Raw genomic sequence first — 22167 nt, forward strand, 5'->3', positions numbered from 1 at the left:
AGAGCCCTTTCCGAGCTAGAACCAGCATTGCAAATATCTATTTTCTGTTCAAATCTTTGTTAGTCGGTCCTCGGCTAGCTCAAAGTGGCGCACATCATTTATAAGATCTTCCATAACATGGTCAAGAGCTTCTAGTGTTTCTTGCTTTTTCAGCACATATTGAATCTTCATATTCAATATTTCACAATTGTTGCCGTTCATATCAACAATTACATTCTTAGTTGCTGAAACCATCGATATGAACAAATCAGACATATATGCACGAATAATTAATGCCTATCATTTATGCATCCACTTTTACATAGACCCATCATATTAATGAATAATTTCAAGTAAGGCTTCAGAATCAAAGGTCACTATGTTTCCAATCATCCTCCAAAATCTAACTTAAAACTATCATTAATATGATTGTCATATGCAAAATCAATTCTTTTTTGACTTTTCTTTCTTCTCTCTTTGTTTCTCTCCTCTCTCTATCTTATGTCTTTCGGGTCTCTCCTTCACTTTGCACGAAATGGCTGAAACACTGCCGACCTCACCTTTCCCAATGACCGCCAGCTCAAACGTAAAAATAAGACTTAGACTTAACTAACTAGAAAAAGGAAACAAAAAAGAAAGGCTCAAGAACGAGGGAGTCGCGCCCAGCTACCACCGCCACTCTCCAACCTCGCCGGGCAAGAATCAATCGCTTGTAAAACCATGATGCATGCTGATAATAACCATGAAACGAGGTAGACCGAGCAAAAGATGTCAGTGGAAATCTACAAAAACGTATTCGACAAACCATGAACACCAAGAATGAATGCATATATCTCAACCAGGCTTTTCAACAAGCACATAGGGTGCATCGGTAGGGGAGTTAGAGATGAGGATAACGCGCTCGGTATCAAGCCGTGATTCAAAGCCAACGACACCCAAAATTTTGCGATCACAGTTCGCACCTAAAAGAGGTTGGAGACTGACCCGACCCGAAGGATGGCAGCTCAACCGATGGGCCCGAAACAGAGTACGAAACAAGGTACTACAGGTGTTCGGTTGAAGGAGCCCTACCCGGCTCGATGGTATCAGACAGCGAACGAGCTCGACAGATCAGGCTACATTTGCTTGCCTCGCTTGTCTCCAAGTCGGGTCCCTTGAGAAATCGACCCTAAACCCATAAAAAAGACAAACCCAAACGGAACCTACCACGGCTTTGATGCGAACAAAGCATGATGACGGCCGATGACTGTCCCCTTTATTCCACCCTTACTCGCGACTCTCAGCTCACCCTCACGGTCTCTCAAGTATTTCTCACCCTTTCCACTCTCTCCTCAAATCTAGTCTTTCTCTCTCAGCAAGTAATTTCAAGAATTATTAATATGCATCATTGCTCATGAAAATCATGCAACATCATCCAAGATGCAATAATTATTAAATTTTGACATTGTGGTGTAGAGATAATAGTCTTGATTAATCCTAAATGCAAATTACTGTATGTAATGCACGAATAAAAAAATTTGATGTTGAACCTTAAGGATCAAAGGTTTGATGCCCCAATACGCCTTGTTAATGCAAGGAATAATGCAAAAGGAATTAAAATATCCTAAGGTTCACGTGACATCTTGTAGGGGTGAGCATTGGTCCAAGGTCAACCCTAGATCGACCCTAGACCGGCCCAACCTTGCTGGTCCTGATCCGGTTCCCAGGGAGACTAGGCCGGTCCTTGGTCCTAGAATTTTTAGACCAACACTATGCGGGTTAGTCCTTGGTCCTGAGAGTTCTAGGTCGGTCTAACCTGGACCAACCCTTACTATATATATAATATTATTTATAATTTTTTATATAGAAAAAACCTTAAAATAAATAGCGTTAACAACATTAAATAGCTATTTAGTGAGGAGTTCAAGTAATTTTATATTATTCTTTAATAACTTAGATTTTAGATGTCATTTACAATGTCAATAGTCATAATTTACGAAGAATGAAAATGTTTTTGTGAGGAGTCATCTCGGCGTCCAAAAAGGCATAAACAACTCATTATGGCATCATTTTCTAATATTCATTATCTTTGTCTTATTTGTCCTCTTAGTCTTCAATTTGCCAAAATTGAAAGAAATAACTTCTCCGCTCGCTACTTGACACTCGCCTCGCTCACTTTGGGTCATTCGTGCCGCTCGATGCTCGCTTGGCTTGTTGCTCCCCGCTCAACATTCAATGCTCATTCTGTTTGATGCTCACTCCACCTAACCCTCACCACTTGCCTTTCTTAGCTGACCTCGCTCGTCATCGAATCCATTGGCTTGGTACAGTTCTCGGTTGCCCTTTCAAGAAGTACAAAAAATGAAATAAAAAATTATTGGTTAGTCCTGGGTTGACCTAAAAACCGGACCGAACCCATTGGGTCAATTCGATCCTCAATAAATTTTATAAGGAGTACAAAAAATGAAATAAAAAATTATCAGTTTGTTCTAGGTTGACCTTGGAACTGGACCAAACCCATTGGGTCGGTCTGGTCCTCGGTCCCAAGCTCAATAAGGTCAGTCCTCAATCTCAAAAATTGAGGACCATTACTGTCCGGTTAGTCCTAGGGTTAGGGGTGGGCCGACCCAACCCGGACCATACTCACCCTTAACATCTTGGATTATTACGTTAACTTTGGAGTTCTGAAGCAAAGCATTGGCACTATATCTAGAGGCGCCTCTGTGAGTTAATTCAAGTTTTCACATATGTATATAAGAATTGATCTCTCCCTATTCGATGCATAATTTGGTTCATTTCTACCCCATTCACCATTCTAAAAGCCTACTAGGAGTAACTCCTTATCCACGCTCTCTAGCCCCGGCGACCACTCCTCCCGCTAGTCAGACTAGGTCATTATAGACCCACTAGCTTCCTCGTGGTTCGTTTTGAATCACCCACTTACTAGAGAGGGTCCCTCTTTGATACGATGTTGTGACATCCTCAATTAACTCACTTGACATTTTGTCCACTTCAACTCATCCTATACCAAACCTCACGGTTTTGTCCTTTTGCGCACAAGTGGGTAATTTCCTAGAAAGTCACTCATCCCGGTAGTGTTCCCACCCAAGCACACTTAATTTTGAAGTTTCAAAGCAAAGCCTTACCATTCCGTCAAATTGGCATTTCAATGATATAATTCCAATTTTCACATATACATCTATAAATCATTCTCTCCTTTTTCAGCGCGCAATTTGGTTTATTCTTGCCCCCTCAACATTTTAAAAGCTTTCTAGGAGCCGCTCATTGTCGAGACCTTCTAGTCTCAACGACTTTTCCCCCCTCTCTTTAAGCCGGATTGTTACAATTCAATAACTATAGGTTAGACAATCAAATCATGGCCTAAAATAAAATCCAACCTATTATTTATGCAATTACTAAACTAACCTTAATCAGGACTAACCTAGGGAACCAAGAGACTTATGGCACAACACAAGGTGCAAAGGAAAGAGCCACCAGTGGGGATTTTAAAGACCGGCAATGGACGACGGTCTGCGGTGCCTGGGCAGTGACGTGAGGAGCTATTGGGCGTCTCCAAGAGAGTACAGGGCTGTTAGAGGATTTAGACGCCAAAGGTTCCAGCGGTGCTTGGGCTAATGCGGCCAGCAGGCAAAGCTCTAGAGGGATCCAAAAGACGCCTAGATGCTGCTGGAGGGGTATCGTCGGAATGCCAAGAGAAGGAGGAGCACCGGTGTCATAAAGAATTTTCAGTGAAGAATTTTCTTTCTTGCCTTTATTTCTTTTAATCATTTAGTTTCGGACTCTTAGGCAAACTTTAAAAATAAATAAATAAAAAGAACATAAAGTGTCATAAAGATGACTCGAAATTTCACTATGCAAATTTTTTATTAATAATATGGCTTCCTGAAACTTTTGACTCCAATACTCTTCAAAGAAGTGCGCAAACCGCCCTATTTAGATATCCATGTCCACCATAAAAAGCTAACGTGCCTCCTAACTTGCAGAAAAAAATTACAGAGTTATTACACACGAAAGCTATAAAAATACCATATGTCCTTATATATCAAGACCTTCCTTACACAACCACTCTTTAAATACATGAGTTAATCGTTTGAAATGAACCTAATGCTTTACTATTGAAGAAGTAGTTTGAGCATTCTGTATCACAGATTTCTTCTACATCATCTAATAAGTTGCTAGAGTTGCTAGTTTCCTTGGCATCCAATTATGGTCGAGAGCTAACTAGAACATGAGCTTTTCAATTGGTAACTTATGGTATGTTTATATTGGTTTACTATTTTTTTTAAATCAATACTATGTCTTGATTATGTGTGAATATATTCTTTTATAGTAACTCTTCTTAGTAGGCCATAAGATGGGTTACGTGGTACTATAGTTAGAATCACCTTTTTCACCCTTGACATATGAAGCTCCAATCTTAATTGTAGATTTTCTTCTAGGTGACTTTTTTTTTTCCCTAAGGGATCTCTATATTCATCACATAAAATTAGACATAAATGAGGAGGCATTGTGGTCCAAGAACAATAATGCCATTTCCACCTATGCAAGCCACAAAGGTAGTCGGCACTATTTCTCTCTACCCCAATTTCCACTAAGGCTGATCTTTCCATAATAGGTAGGTTTCAAATCTTGAACCTACCATGTTAAGTCCAATTTTTAGTTTTGGAATTTGGGGCCTACCTTGTAAACTATGAAACCTAGCATGTCTGTCGGGTCAAATTCTAGCGTATTTTGGGAAATCGGCCAGGTACCTTTTTTCCCTTTATTTTTTATCATAAACTATTTAAAATATTTATGTTCCAATTTTACTTTACACTTTAAAAAAAAATTGTGTTATATTCTCTATTCAAGAGAGAGGGAGAATGAGAAGGGAGGTTGTAATATGAGAAATAAGAAAGTAGTAAGGTTTGAGTTTCTAAATTAGATTCTAAACCGCCAGTTGTAGAGTAAGTGAGTGGAACCTACTTGCACAATACCGATTCCAAATTTTTGGAATCAATGGAACTATACTAGAATTGGCCAGCTCAGGCTAGTTCAATCTAATTCTACGATAGACCTGGAATTGATATTTATCCCTAATTGCCACACATGGATGGATTGTCAAAGGTTACCATCAATTTGTAGTTGTGCATGCTTATTGTGGACTGCGACGTGGCACGTGCAACTATAATACCAAGTCACAAGAAGTCTACAAAGTGCCACTAGTTAAGTAGTATCCAACCCAATTTTTATTCACCCGGTTATAACTCAATATAGGTTGTCTTTACAATTTCTTTTTCGTTGTCGGTGCAAGTTGAAGGTCACCACCGTCCTAACTGATATTGGCAATGACGTCAGATTAGAAATTAATTTAGTCGCATCATAATGCCACATATACTCAATTCAAGTTCTTTAAACTTAGATCTCGAAAAAATCAATGATTGCACTTCATTTATTTCTCACCCCCATGTGGGGTTCTTTTTTAATCCATTGCGCTGATTTTTTTTTTTTTGGAAATGAAGAAATGGATCTTGCTAACTTCGAAATAGAAAAACCTATAATTGTCCGTTTATAATATTGGCTGTGCAACGTGCGTAGGTGTTTTAGGATTCTGTTGTGTCATGTGATGTGTTTACTGATAACATGGGAACATTAGTTATATAATATGATATTCACCGTCACGTTTTCAAACTAGCTAGTGAATCCTAGTGAAGAGCTTTTGTTGCGTAAATACCACGTTGATGTGACATTGATAAAAATTTCACTTTCATAACAATTACATTTGTTGAGAGTTGTGCATTACATGCATCAACGTGAAGTCATGACTTTTCTCAAATTCATAGTGATTGGAAAAATAATTTACATGGACACTTTTGAATAGGCATGATATACGACAATTTCACACACAAAAAAATTGGTAAGTGTAAGCATAAAGCGACGCTCTTCATGAAAATTTGTCCACTCAAAGATGGATTCGCACATTGCAAAATTGGACTAGACGTTCGATTAGAGAGTAATATGGCAAGTGGGGCCCAGTACAGCACCTCACTTTCTTTTTCAGCGTGCCGTCTCATATACCCTGTCCGATTTATTCAATCTCAGTGGTCGGAAAGCCCAAGTGGGGCCCTATCAAAGTCATGGTCGACCTAAGAAATTTACTGAAAGAAAAATCCAAATACCGAGTGACGTGCTCGCTGACGACGACAATAATCTCAAAACCCCTATAAATTGAGACGATCCCTTCACTCCAGTCCCACACCGTCGGCTCTCTCTCACACATCCTCTTCTCTGAAACTAGTGACACAATGTCTTCCAGGTACTTGCTAGTTTTTTTCCTGGGAGCGGTGCTTTTCGCCGCTGCCGTCCTCTCCGACGGCCACCACCCTTTCAAAAAAGAGCATAAACCACACCACAAACACCACCACAAGCACCACCCTGGTGGTCGCCGTCTCTTGGAGACCGTCGAAGCCGAGGACTCGCACAAGCCATTCCCTAAACACAAGCCCCCACACCACGGCCACCCTCATGAGCACATTCTTGTCGAGGAGGTGGAAAATGAAGACTCCCACAAAAAGCTATTCCCCGGCAAGAAACCGCCCCATCACCCCGGCCACTTGCTTGCAGAGGAAGTGGAAGCCGGTGAAAAAAAGAAGCCATCCCCCGAGCACAAATCCCCAAAGAAAGGTGACAAGCCACCACCGAAGCACAAGCCGCCCCACGAGGGACACATTTTGGTAGAGGAGGTGGAAGAGGACTCGAAGAAGCCATTCCCTGAGCACAAGCCCCCCAAGAAAGGTGAGGAGCCCAAGAAGGGAAAGGGAGAGAAGCCACCACCAAAGCACAAGCCACCACACGAGGGACACATTCTCATAGAGGAGGTGGAAGAGGACTCTAAGAAGCCATTCCCTGAGCACAAGCCGCCAAAGAAAGGTGAGGAGCCAAAGAAGGGAAAGGGAGAGAAGCCGCCCCCAAAGCACAAGCCACCCCACGAGGGACACATTCTCGTAGAGGAGGTGGAAGAGGACTCAAAGAAGCCGTTTCCTGAGCACAAGCGGCCCAAAAAAGGTGAGGAGCCGAAGAAGGGCAAGGGAGAGAAGCCGCCCCACCACAAGCCACCGCACAAGCCCCCCACCGAGAACTGAGCGTGCGTTCTTCAATGAACATATATGCCGTGTGCTTATCATACGTTCAAATAAGAGCTGTTCCTTAGAGTATCTGGTTCTTCCGCGTTATCTGGTTGGCTCTTTGTGTTACATGTAATATAGGATGTTTGTACTTTGCTCGGGCATTTCCTTTGACTTTCTCTACGTTGATATATGCTGGGTACTTGCTAGCCGTGACTTTCTTTGTTAAACTCCTGTTAGTGTCCTCTTATGCAATCTAACCTTGCCATGCTTGGGCATACTCCTAAATCCACAGGCAACATAGATTCGGGACTGAAATATGATTTAACAGTTAACGAAAGACGTAACAAAGTTTATTTGCACCATACATTTGAGAAAGTCATTCGGCAAGTGTTTATCGAAATGCTTAGATAGGACTTGCTTATTTAGAAAAGACACGGCAGATCTTCATCTAAGAAGGTGTACGAATTACACTTCAATTTTAAAGCTTGGTTTGATTATCAAAGATCTAAAAATTCTGATCAACTGCTTTTGATTCACTTTTGTGAGTACTATAAAGAATGAATAAAATTTTCAACGTACTGATAGCGGTACATATATGAGATGATAACAATGGATGTATTAGTGATGGTTTTAATTATTTAATGTGATGGGCCTAAGTTGGCCCATCCGCCCATGTTGGGCCTAAAAGCCTAGCTCACAAAATTAGGGCCCATGGATGGAGGGATACGTTGAAGAGTTGTAACTTTTGGGGGGACGTCTTTTGCTAAAGGGACACGTCTTTTGGAGAAGACGTATTTAAGGGGAGAAAAGAAAAAGAAAACATACCTTTTTGGACGTACGTACGCTTTTTCTTTTCCCCTCTCCCAAAACCAACGTAAGTTTCTCTCCCCCTTGAACCAATAGTAGGCTCCTTGGTAGACCGGGATCAGATTCTTCCTCGAACTTCAACGTTGGTGTTTAATCTGTGGACAATAAGGTACGCTCGATTATGTAGTGTAACTTTCGATCGGTGATACATGTTTATTCCTGGGTTCGTCTTTCGCATTCGTTTTAGGGGTTCGATTTAGTGTCAAATCCGGTTTTTGGGAATCCGATATTCCCAACATTGGTATCGAGCCCTAGTTCATGTTTTCCCGACCCTTTCATGTTTATGAATGATTTTTATTGAATTTTCGTGAAAAATCGGTTGACAATGATCGGGGTGGAAAAATCCCGACACCCGAGCATTGTTCATCCGTTTTTCAATTTTCTATGAGTCGAATTTTTTTCTAAAAGCGTAGGATCGAAGCCCTCGTCGAGACGAGAAAAACGAGTGGCAGATCGCCGTCGGGGTGCCGCCAGACGCACTGCCACGTGCGGCCGGAATGAGCGGGGATCATCGGCGTGTGCAACGCATGCGCATATTCGGCCGAAGGTGCGTGCGACACACGCTTGGAAGCCTGGCACATGCCGCGCGCGTGCCGGCTGACGTCTGCGTGACGTCAGCCCGCGCACGCGCGCGGCACGTGCCGGTCGGTTTGCCCAACCGGCCTGACCGGGCTGTTCGGTCCGACCGGTCCGACCCGCCGCCCGTTGACCGTTGACTGTTGACTTCGACCGTTGACCGTTGACTTTGACCGTTGAAAAAAAAAAAAAGGAAAAAGAATTTGTTTCTTTTTCAATTATGACTATGTGGGTTATAAGTAATCCATTGTTTATTCTGCATTTGTTGCATTAATCATGAAAAATTATGTATTTTCCCTTATGTACATTATGGATTATAAGTGATCCATTCTTAGTTTTGCATTTGTTGCAGGAACTATGATGCGTTATGCATGGATACCTGCATTCCCGAGAACGGACGAAGGAAGAGCAAGACTTAAAAGGCTGATGACAGAGTTAGCTAATTATCGGTGGCATGACGGTGATTTAGTATCACATGTGGTGAGGGTCAATCAGATGATACATGAAATCATCTGGAATGGTTATCTTATGCCGGATTTTGAAAAGGTGCCGGCCTTGATGAACACTTTTCCACCTGAATGGCAAGCAGTGTTAGATCGTCTATGGGAGGTCAACGTGGTCTTAGGTTATAGCAGGCTAGTAGAAGCTTTTGTAAGAGAGTATTATAGGATTGAGTTAACCAAAACTTCAACCCTTAGATTGAACGCCACATGGCGCAGAGTAAATGCGCCTTGGAGGCGACATGAAAGCTCTCCAAAAGTTTTTCCATGGTTGGCAAATGTGCCTTCAAATTTCTTAGATATTTTGATTGATAGATTAGCAGGGACTTTCCCTATTTATTTCCTAGATTAGTTTGAGATGTTTTGGGTATAAATATCTCTTTCTATGTTGATATTTTCCTCTGTATATATTACTTAGTGTAGTGGATAGTTGTATTATGTGAAAGCATCATTATTCTATTGGATGTCAAATTTATTTACTTTCTGTTAATTGTTGACTACTGTGGGTAGTTCATAGAAGTTTTTGTAACTTCATAGAATTTATTTTGTATAAGACAATTATATTAATAATAGTTTTAAGTTAGGATTTTTGGAGGATGATTGGAAACATAGTGACCTTTTGATTCTGAAACCTTACTTGAAATTGTTCATTAATATGATGGGTCTATGCAAAGTGGATGCATAAATGATAGGCATTAATTATTCGTGCATATATGTCTGATGTGTTCAGATCGATGGTTTCAGCAATTAAGAACGTAATTGCTGATATGAACGGCAACAATTGTGAAATATTGAATATGAAGATTCAATATGTGCTGGAAAAGCAAGAAGCATTAGAAGCTCTTGACCATGTTATGGAAAATCTTGAGGATGCTGTGTGCCACCTTGAGCTAGTAGAGGACTGCCTATCGACATTTGAGCCGAAAATAGATATTTGCAATGCTGGTTCTAGCTCAGAAAGGGCTTTGAGCTCTAAGCGCAAGCGTATTGATTCATTCAATATGTGGAAATGCAAAGGATCAAGTCCTTATTACAAGAAATCAACAGTTAACCAACACAGGAGAGGAAAATGTCATCAAGTGAAGAAAATGTCAAGGGTGAGGTGTTACAATTGTGACAAGAAATGTCACTATGCTTGCAACTGTTGTGAGCCGAAAAAGGTAAACACCTCTTGTACATTTGAGAACTTTGCTTATGTGTCAAGTTCTGTATTATTGGCTGAATCCAATCCTTTGTGGACTGTAGATTCAGGAGCGACAGACCATGTAGCGAAGGATAGAGAATCTTTCGTGGAATTTCAACAAGTACCAACTGGAACTAAGTGGATCTATGTGGGAAATAACTCCAGAGCTGAATTTAAAGGGATTGACACCTGCCAATTGAACGTGCGTGGTGGACGCACCTTGTTCCTACATGATGTTTTATATGCTCTAGGGATTCGTCGAAATTTAGTGTCTGTTTTGGTGTTGGTCAAGTTTGGTTTTAATATGAACTTCCATAATAGAGGTGTAGATTTGTATTTGGATACAAATTACTATGGTTGTGGTTATTTTCTCGATGGTTTCTTTGTATTAGATATTGACTATGTTAATGCAAATGTTTGTTATTCCCTTCTCACGTCTCCTAATTCATATGATAATGATGTGAATGTGTGGCATGCTAGATTTGGTCATATTAGCCAACAACGTATGAATAGACTAGCCAAATAGGGCTTGTTGGGCAACATTAAAAAAGTCGATTTGCCCATATGTGAGTATTGCCTAGTAGGGAAAACGACAAGAAAACCATTTGGAAAAAGGTAAAAGAGCTTAATTTTCCTTACATTTAATCCATTCTGACGTTTGTGGTCCAATGAATGTGAGAGGAAGGCATGAGGCTGTTTATTTCTTCACTTTTATAGATGATTATACTCGATTCGGACATGTCTGTTTGATTTTTCATGAATTTGAAACATTAAGTTGTTTCAAAATGTTTATGAACTTGGTAGAAAATCAATTAGACAAGAAAATAAAAGTATTAAGATCCGATCGAGGTCGAGAATATTTATCTGATGAGTTCAGAAAATTATGTGATGAAAAAGGAATAAAAAGACAGTTGTCTATTCCAGATACTCCTCAATAAAATGGTGTTGCGGAAAGAAGAAATAGAACCCTACTAGAAATGGTTAGGTCCATGATGGCACATGCTAACTTACCTATCACTTTTTGGAGTGATGCATTGTTAACTGCTGCCTATATACTTAACCAGGTGCCTTTCAAATCAGTTATTTCTGTTGGAGAAAACTTCCTTAAGTGTTTTGAAGCTGATAAAATGTTTCCATCAGTTTAGTCTGAAGACTTGCAGACTCCTTCATCAAAGTCCGAAGATCTCCGGACTGCCGGACTCAAGACTCAAAGTCTATCCTCATTGACAGTTTCTAGACCGTCGAAGAAGACTTATCTAGAACTGGATGTTTCGTCAAGGATTTGACTTTATCGATTGGAGTAGATCTTCTGGCTAGATATAACATGTCAGAATCCTTTGTTCTAATCAAAATTGATTTGGGAATCATGGATTTGTTGATTGGCGAAGTATATTTGGAAGGTTCTACTTATGGAAACTAAGATCCTGATTGTATGGGCAAGCAGGATTGATGGGCTATCGTCATGTTCCTTAAATAGCTCGAAGATCTTCCTAATTGATTCTGTCAAACGGGTAGATTGGAAGAATTCCTTTGGTAAGTGCCAACGGGTATGATGGCATAAAGGAGTATATAAGGAAGACGTTCTAGTTGTTCAAGAGTGTGCACGATAGAAGAATTCCAAAGTCTGAAGCTCATTGTTCTTAGTCAATAAAACTGTTGAGCGAAATCTTGTACGCAAAAGAGAGTCTATATGATTGAGAGACCTTGAGGAAGTGTAGTAGAGTCTCTACACTATGAAATCAAGGAAGAGCCTTACTGTAACAACTCTTTTTTGTTCATAGTGAAATCCAGCCAGTGGGCTGTCAGTGCGGAAGAGTGGACGTAGGCTTGGATTAAGCCGAACCACTATAATCTCTGTGTTCATATTCTCTTCTCTACACTCTTTTACTTTGATCGTATTTCGTTTTGTTTACAAGAGAGAATTTCATTTCCATAATCTATTGTTGATTAACACTGCACATATCTCGCAAAATTGTTTCTGCACCTATTCACCCCCCTCTAGGTGCTCATACTAGCTTTCACAATTGGTATCAGAGCCTGTGTACTCATTTGAATTGAAGTATTTGACTTCAGAGTTAAAGATCCATGGCTAGTATGTTGGCTCCAGGACTAGTTGAAGGGCAGAGCAATACCAGACCGCCTTACTTTGATGGAAATGAATACAACATATGGAAAAACAAGATGAATGCATTCCTAAGATCGAAAGATCCTCTGGAATGGGATGTGGTAGACAAATGAATCATTCCTAAAGCTGCATTTGTCTCAGAAAGAGGAAAAGAAGCTGTGAGACTAGAGAAATGACTCAAGAAGAGATAACCAAGAGACAAGCTCTTGATGCAAAAGCGATTTATTCGTTATCGTGCATTATCACCTACTAAATATAACAGAATATCTTCTTGTGTTACAGCTAAAGAAGTTTGGGATAGATTACACATCACCTATGAAGGAACTGATCGAGTGAAAGAAACCAGAATCAACATTCTGGTCGGACAATACGAAGCATTCAAAATGAAAACAAGAGAATTTATCACTGATATGTTTAGTCGTTTTACAGAGATAGTAAATGGTCTTGAAAATCAAGTTCAACCAATTTCTGATGCCATGAAAGTAAACAAGCTACTGCGAGGACTCTCCAAGGATTGGAATCACATAAAGATCTCAATAAGGGAGACACAAAGAATCATGCCACTCTCTGTTGATGAGTTGGTTGGGACTTTTTAGTCTTATGAAGTGGAGCGAATCAACGAAGATGAAGATCCTAAAGGTAAGAAATCCATTGCATTAAAATCTAATGATGATTCTAATGTCACAGATTCTGAAGACGATATGGATGATGAAGAGCTTGCTCTCATGATAAGAAGATTGTAAAGCTAAACAGAAAGGGAAGAAGATTCAATCCAAAGAAATAGAGCTTTCAAAAGCAACGAGTAAGTCTCGTTGAGGATGATGAATCCAATAGAGATATAGTCTGTTTTGAATGCAAGAAAAAAGGACATATCAGACCCAACTGTCCCATTCTGAGGAAAAAGAAAGGAAAAACTGAGAAGTATCGAAAGGCACTAAAAGCGAAAACTTGAAGTGATACAGAATGTGAAGAAAGTGATGATGATTATGCCAACATTTGTCTCATGGCACAATCAGACTCGGACCAAAGCAGACTTAGATTCGACAGTGAAATCGAGGTAAGTAACTTGAAAATCCCTACTAAAGTCTCTAGATACATTGATAAACTGTGTCTTAGTCTCAAGACTTCTCTTAAAAGGATTTCCGAACTCAAAAGAGAAAATTCTGCATTAAAACAACATGAAAATGTTCTGAAAGAAAAGGTCAAAAGTTTAGACAAAAATGTTTCTACCTTGAAAGAAAATGAAGACAATCTTTCAAAAGAAAATGCATTCTTAAAAAATGACATCTCAAATATTTCTAAAAGATTTTCTATAGGATCGAGAAACTTGAGAAAATTCTTTTAGCACAAAGACCTTACTTCAATAAATCTGGTTTAGGAATGACTCTTTGAAACCATTCCTCTAATTGATTTTCCTAAAGTAAGAGAAAGAATTAAGCAAAGACCTACGAGAAATGCTTACAAAAATCATTTCCAAAAAATGTTTGTAAAACTAGTAGGTCGCAGTGCTCTTAAATGTTCTAAGTGCAATAGTTCAGATCATTTTGAAAAAGATTGTTCTATGGTTTGGAAACCTGTTAAGAAGGTATGGACAAAGACAATATATCATACTAACACCAATGGACCCAAGGGTACCAAAGAAAACTTGAGTCTATTTTCTAAATGTAGGTCACTATCAAGAGAAAGATTAAATGGTACCTTGATAGTGGATGCTCAAGGCATATGACAGGAAATTCAAATTGCTTCATAAAACTTGTTCAAGTTAATGATGGAAAAGTTTCATTTGGAGGAAACAACAAAGGAAGAATTGTTGGATTCGGAACTGTAAAGATTGGAAGTCTCATGATCAGTAATGTTTCTTTAGTAGAATGACTCAACTACAATTTGCTTAGTATCAGTCAGCTGTGCGACACCGGCTTCAAAATCAACTTTCAAGAGGGAATATGTTCAGGAACCAGTAAAGATTCCTCTCAGTCTTTCACGGGTTGAAGACATGGAAATATATACCTCTTGGATGTCAAACCAAATGAAGCCCAATGTCTAATCTCAATTCAAGAAGAAGCAATCTTATGGCATAGAAAACTTGGGCACATCAACATGAAACAAATAGCCAAAATTTCAGCAAAGAAACTTGTTCGTGGTCTACCCAATCTGTCATACCAAAAGACTAATCTATGTACACCATGCGTGTTGGGAAAACAGGTAAGAAACTCATTCAAACCAATAAATCAAGTTGCCACTAATCGTGTACTGCAGCTTCTGCATATGGATCTCTTTGGACCAACTAGAACTCAAAGCATCGGAGGCAAGAAATATTGCCTAGTAATTATGGATGACTACTCACGATTCACTTGGGTATATTTCTTGGTAAGTAAGTCTGAAACCTTTTCTTACTTCAAAAAGTTTGCTAAAAAGGTTCAAAATGAAAAAGGGTATGCTATTTCAAGTATACGAACTGCCATGGAGGTGAATTTGAAAATCAAGACTTTACAAGATTTTGTGATGAATCTGGTTTTCAGCATGTGTTCTCTTCTCCATACACTCCGAGCAAAATGGAGTCATGGAAAGAAAAATAGATCGCTTCAAGAGATGGCTAGAACTCTTTTAATTGAAAGAAACATCTCTTTACGTTTTTGGCTGAAGCAGTTTCTACAAAGCATGTTATATCATTAATAGAGTTTTTCTAAGACCTATTCTGGAGAAAACTCCCTAAGAGTTATTCAAAGGTAAGAAGCCCATTGTTTCATATTTTCACGTGTTTGGATGTAAATGTTTTATTTTGAAAAATGCAAATGATCGAGTTGGGAAGTTTGAAGAAAAATCAGATGAAGGGATCTTCCTTGGATATTCGATCACAAGCAAAGCCTGCAGAGTATACAACAAAAAGACTCAATCTGTGGAGGAATCAATGAATGTCAAATTTCAAGACTCTATGCAAAATGAATCGATTCAGACTCATCTTGAAGAATCTGAACTTGCTCTAGACTCTACAAAGTCTAAATCTCCATAAGCAGCTCAGACTTCAGCAGACCAGCAACAAATGATTGTTGAAGATTCAAATGGAGAAAAAGATCAACGGTCTGACAAATCAACCAGCAACTGGAAGAATAAGTCCAGACATCCCACAGATCTCATTATCGGCGATATTAATGAAGGAATTCGCACAATATCCAAAAGGCGCGAAGAGTCTAGTGTCTTTGTGGCTCTTATTTCTGAAATAGAACCCAAAAGTATAGAAAAAGCTCTAACCGATGAAAGCTGGATTGAAGCCATGCAAGAAGAACTCATGCAATTCGGTATCAATGATGTCTGGGAATTGACTCCTAAACCGAAAGGTAAATCCATCACTGGAGCTAAATGGGTTTTCAGAAACAAGATGAACGAGAAAGGAAATGTTGTAAGAAACAAAGCAAGACTCGTGGCCAAGGGATATACGCAAGAAGAAGGGATAGACTATGATGAGACTTACACACCAAGAACAAGGTTAGAAGCAATTAGATTATTACTTGCTTTTGCTTGTCATAAAAATTTCAGGTTATTCCAAATGGACATCAAAAGTGCTTTTCTAAATGGATTTATCCAAGAAGAAGTTTATGTGGAACAACCACCTGGTTTTGAAGACCCAAGAAAACTAGACTCTGTTTTCAGACTAAAAAAGGCTCTATATGGTCTAAAGCAAGCACCTCGAGCTTGGTATGATAGATTGAGTAAATTTTTAATCCAAAATGGCTTTGTCAAAGGTAATGTAGATACTATATTGTTTATCAAAAGAGAAAGCAAAATTTTTCTACTTGTTCAAATTTATGTTGATGATATTATTTTTGGATCTTCTAATGAAAGTCTGTGCAAGAAATTCTCTAAGTCTATGCAGGATGAATTTGAAATGAGCATGATGGGTGAACTAACCTTCTTTCGTGGACTCCAAGTAAAACAATTGAAGGAATGAACCTTTATTCATCAAGAAAAGTATGCTAAAGATCTTATCAAAAAGTTTGGACTGGAGAATTGCAAAAAGAGTGATGTGCGAATGTCAAATTCCTTGAAGTTGGACAAAGATGAGAAGGAAAGAAAGTCGACTAGAAGCTATACAAGAGCATCATTGGTTCACTTCTTTACCTTACTGCTTCTAGACCTGATATTTTGTTTAGTGTCTGCATTTGTGCCAGGTTTCAATCAGACCCGAAAGAATCTCATTTAAGTGCTGCAAAACGTATTATCAAATACATTGCCTCAACTTCAACTTTGGGTCTCTAGTATTCTAAAGAAGGAGACTTTACTCTTCTTGGATACTCAGATGTAGACCTAGCCGGATGCAGAGTTGATAGAAAGAGCACCTCGGGCACCTGTCAACTACTTGGAAGCAAGATAGTGTTTTGGTTTTCAAGGAAGCAAAGTGCAGTAGCTCTTTCTACAGCAGAACCATAATATGTAGCTCTTGGAAGTTGTTGTTCACAAATTCTGTGGATAAAATAACAGTTAAGAGACTTTGGAATTGGAGATTCATGCACTGAAATCAAATGTGACAACACTAGCGTAATCAATCTCACCAAGAATCCGATTCTTCACTCAAGAGCAAAACATATAGAGATTCGACATCACTTCATTAGAGATCATGTTCAAAATGGAGAAATTTCGATTCAGTTTATTGTCTCAAAGAATCAACTGGTGGATATATTTACAAAGCCTCTGGAGAAAAATCAATTTGAAGCTATTCGTTCCAGACTCAATATCTTAAAGTCTAAGGAAGTTCAGACCCAGGACTGAAAGTCTAAAGACTCTCAGACTCAGATGATCAAGATTTTTTACTGTAAGATATTTTATTTTCTCTTAAATCAAATATCGAAAATGTACGATCATCTATCCGTAATTAATTGTTACTATTTCCGTGATTATTGCATTTATTTTTGGGAAAAAGGAGTTAAATTTTTAAATAACAGTTATCTAATTTTTTGAAAAGGCAGTTATTTTTTAAAAAGGTATCTTTATATTTCCTTTTTACAACATTCCGTATGCATCTCTTCGACTATCTTATATACTATCGGTTCTTCTTCATTTTTACTCACAAAAACCCTAAGAGAGCAGAGATCTTCCATTTCTGTCTTCTTCTCTTGTTTAATCTTCGAAAAGTTGTCATCTTTCTTGGGAAAACAAGCTTGGAATCCCTCAAATACTGTGAAAATGTCTTCTCAAAGAAAGTCTTCGAGGATCGCGAACAAGGGACCACGAAGATGCGTGAGGGGCCTACGCACTTTGATCTCACCGAGGAAGAGGAATCTCTTAATCAGCAACAGAGCCCACAACATTCTCAGCAGCGTCCATCTCCTCCATCTAGACCTTAGAATGTTGCATATCAAGAAGAGGAAGAAATCGTTGAAGACACAGAACCCGTAAGAACTCTTAAGCCTGGCTTTACTTATAAGCTTTATCGTGCTTTGAAGAGGGGTGGTACTCCTTTGAACTACATTGATGAATTTTTGAAAGAAAAAGGGTATCGAAATGAAACCTATTTTCTACACACGATGGAACGTTTGGGAATTGCCCCTGCTGGATCGACGGAAGAAGCATTCGCAAATATCCCAACTGATCCACATGTTGGAGGGCTGAGTCAGCTAGATGGGAATGACGATGATAGGATGTACAGTCAATTTAAGCAAAGAATAGGTGTTGCAGCCAAAAATACGAAGCAAAAGGATAGACTTGTTTCGATCGGATGACCACAAGTAACTGTACTCTAAGTTGTTGAAGCGTGGGGTGATAAACCCTAGAAGTGTGGATTTTGATTTTCTTGACTCTGTAAATGCTAATCTGCGGGAGAAATTTAGTCTTCTTCAACTTGAACAGTTTTGTTTTGAATCTACAAAAGCCTATGCTGAACTTACTGCTTATTTCTATTCGAATCTCAGTTTCTTGGATGCGGATAGATTCTCTTTTAGTGTACGAGATCAGGACCATGTGGTTGACATGAATACTTTGGCTGATGTGATTGAGGTTGAAAGAGGGAGATATCAACCTATCAGTGTGTCTATTGCTCATGCAACGTTGGAACTTGTTAAGGATCGAAGAATGGAAGACAAGATTTCCTATTCAAGGATGAATGCAACCAACATTTTGCTTCACAAGATTGTGATTAACTGCCTCAGACCAAAATCTACTTCAAAGACCGATGTTTCAAACTCAGAGGCAAAGTTGATGTATGCCATCAATGCTGGGAAAAAATTCTCTCTTTCACACACTATTATGTTCCACATGTACAGGGTAGTGGTGAAGGACAAGGGACAACTTCCTTATCCAGCTCTTGTGACCAAGTTGTTCAGACACTTGAATATTCAGCCTCCCCGAATTCTTTGTGGTCGAGCGTGCGATCAAATGGTGGTGGGACTGAAAATAGTCTCTAAAATGTGTTCAAAGGAACTCAACAAGGAGTTGGAAAAGTTCAAGGAGAAAACCCCTGTCAAGTCTCATCAAGTATCTTCGGCTGCAAAAAGGAAAGGGAAGGAGCCCATGGTTGCTCCATCCAAGAAAAGAAGAGCTCTCATCGTTGAGGATGAAGAGGATGAGGATGACATTACCATTTCTGCAATGGCATTGAAGAACCTGAGTTGTTCTGCACTAGAATCAATGGAGAAACAGGAAAAAGACACGGCTGAAACAGAACAGAGGACTGGAGAAAGTGAAGATTTTGAGAAAGAAGTAGAGGAAAGAGATGCAGAGGAGGAAAGAATTGAAGAAGAAGAAGAAGAAGAGAGAGTAGAAAAAGAACATGAGGAACACTCTTCTCCACCTGAAGGCATGGAAACAGGGGGAGATCTTGAGAAAAGAGGAACATCCTCAATCCCTGTCACCAGTGAAGGAGTAAGTCGCTCTCCAGCGGACATCTATGCCTCATAGTTTCCCGAGGAGGGACACGATGTTTCCTCGCCCAATCTGCGTGACAATGCTGATACATCGTCCGATTGTGCGAAGCAAGTACTGATCGATAATTCAATAGACTTTCGCAGAATTCTTGATGTTCTTTTGGAGATGAAAGGTCAAATCTATGCTCTGGGATGTGAACTTCAGAATATGCAGAATGCAGGACAAGCTTTCTCAGTTTCTTTGAATGATCAACTCCAAGCCCTTACTCTTCAAGTTCAGGCAAATGCTACAGGTGAAAAAGTAGCGCAACTGAAGGAGGACTTAAAAAAGCCGGAAGGCATTGTTCAATCAATGGGAGATTTCCAGCTTATCCGTGTTCCCAAGCCATCTTAATTTCATTCCCTTTTCATCTCTACCTTTTTAATGATGACAAAAAGGGGGAGAGATGTGCATATTTGACTACGACTGTTTGGATTTAAAATGTTTTATTTATTTATTGATTTGATGTTTGTGTTTGGCTATTTGGATTCGGACTGGATTTGGAATTGACTGTTTGAACATCTGTTTATCTTAAGTATTATTGATATCTCATGGCCTTGTTCATAAGACTAACCTACATTCTGTGGATGCAGATACTAGTATTATTACTAAGCCATTTATCTTTATGAGATATCCATATTTGCTTGAGTAATGTTTTGCAGGTCAAAGTTATTTAAATCAGGAAAGTTTTGTCACCATCAAAAAGGGGGAAATTGTTGGAGAAAACTTCCCCGAGTGTTTTGAAGCCGACAAAACATTTTCATCGAGTCTAGTCCGAAGACTTGCAAACTCCTTCATCAAAGTCTAAAGACTCTCTCGGGACTGCGAGACTCAAGACTCAAAGTCTATCCTCATTGACAGTTTCTAGACCGTCGAAGAAGACTTATCCAGAACTGGATGTTTCGTCAAGGATTTGACTTTATCGACTGGAGTAGATCTTCTGGCTGGATATAGCATGTCAGAATCCTTTGTTCTAATCAAAATTGATTTGGGAATCATGGATTTGTTGATTGACGAAGTATACTTGGAAGATTATACTTATGGAAACCAAGATCCTGATTGTATGGGCGAGTAGGATTGATGGGCTATCGTCATGTTCCTTAAATAGCTCGAAGATCTTCCTAATTGATTCTGTCCAACAGGTAGATTGGAAGAATTCCTTTAGTAAGTGCCAACGGGTATGATGGCATAAATGAGTATATAAGGAAGACGTTTCAGTTGTTCAAGAGTGTACGCGATAGAAGAATTCCAAAGTCTGAAGCTCCTTGTTCTTAGTCAATAAAACTGTTGAGTGAAATCTTGTACGCAAAAGAGAGTCTATATCAGTGAAAAACCTTGAGGAAGTGTAGTAGAGTCTCTACACTGTGAAATCAAGGAAGAGCCTTATTGTAACAACTCTTTTGTTTATAGTGAAATCCAGCCAGTGGGCTGTCAGTGCGAAAGAGTGGACGTAAGCTTGGATTAAGCCGAACCACTATAATCTCTGTGTTCATATTCTCTTCTTTACACTCTTTTACTTTGATCGTATTTCGTTTTGTTTACAAGAGAGAATTTCCTTTTCATAATCTATTATTGATTAGCACTGCACATATCTCGCAAAATTGTTTCTGCACCTATTCACCCCCCTCTAGGTGCTCGTACTAGCTTTCACAATTTCCACTCCATATGAGTTATGGACAGGTAGAAAACCGGACTTAAGTTTTCTTAAGCCATGGGGTTGTGCTGCCTATACTCATGAGTTCTCTCACAAGTTTGGGAAATTGGGTCCCAGAGGAAAGAAGAGTATTTTCATAAGATACTCCGAACACTCGAAAGGGTATGTGTTCATAGGTGAGCAGGAAAGTTGGAGTATAACTGAATTTGAATCACAGGATGTCACATTCTTAGAGGATGAATTTCCTAAGAAGGGCGAAATAGGGGAAGATTACTCCCTATTTGAAACCTTGGATCAAGATAACGATATTAGTGGAGTTCGTCCAAGTGGGAGTAATATGAAAAATGATGAATTGAATTCAACTCATTCTCAATTACAACCACATGATGAGACGATATCATCATTATCTAATCCTAGTGGGAGCATAATGGGGAATGATGTGCAAAGTGTACAATCTCGCCAAAGTATTCATCGTCGACGTTTTGACATTGAAAGGGAAACTTTTATGATTGCTCCGCAAGATGAGGATGAGCCAAGAAATATTACTAAGGCTCTAAATTGCCCTAGTAAGGAAAAAATGGATTCATGCAATGGAAGAGGAGATTGAGTCAATGAAGTCAAACCAAGTTTGGAAACTGGTTGATCTTCCAAAAGGACGCAAAGCTATTGGGAACAAGTGGGTTTTTGAAAGAAAGCCAAAAGCTGATGGCTCGATAGAAAGACATAAGGCTCACCTTGTGGCGAATGTGTATAATCAACATGAAAGAATTGATTATGAAGAAACAATTTCTCCTGTAGTGAGATTTATCTCGATTCGCATTATTCTGGCAATAGTGGCTAGTATGGATCTTGAGTTACATCAAATGCATGTAAAGACTGCTTTCCTCAATGGAGAATTAGAGGAAGAAATATGTATGAAACAACCTGCTGGTTTCATAGTGAAAGGCCAAGAAGAAAAGGTATGTCGACTTTTGAGGTCGATATATGGCCTTAAGCAATTGTCAAGATAATGGTATATACGTTTTCATAATGCCATAATGGCATATGATTTTACAATAATTGATGAGGATCATTGTGTATATATCAAAAGATCCAATGATCAATTTGTGATCATATCATTATATGTTGATGATATACTAATTGCCGGAAGCAATATGGAGTTTGTTAATACTGTCAAGAGTTGGTTGTCTTCCAACTTTGAGATGAAGGATATGGGTGAGGCTGCATACATGCTTGGAGTTAAGATTTCAAGAGATCGTTCGAAGAGATCGTTATCTCTTTCG

At 39.2% G+C, this 22167-nt stretch overlaps 1 protein-coding gene across 1 annotated transcript; it reads left to right on the top strand.

Moving 5' to 3' along the window:
- Positions 1–3477: 3477 nt before the first annotated feature.
- LOC120287252 (early nodulin-75-like) lies at positions 3478–7100 on the top strand. Its single transcript, XM_039299986.1, has 2 exons — positions 3478–3572; positions 6275–7100. Exons 1-2 carry the CDS (start codon positions 3478–3480, stop codon positions 7098–7100), a joined length of 921 nt encoding a protein of 306 aa, XP_039155920.1.
- Positions 7101–22167: the final 15067 nt, after the last annotated feature.

Source organism: Eucalyptus grandis, chromosome 8, assembly GCF_016545825.1.
Source record: "Eucalyptus grandis isolate ANBG69807.140 chromosome 8, ASM1654582v1, whole genome shotgun sequence".
NCBI classification, from domain to species: Eukaryota; Viridiplantae; Streptophyta; class Magnoliopsida; order Myrtales; family Myrtaceae; genus Eucalyptus; species Eucalyptus grandis.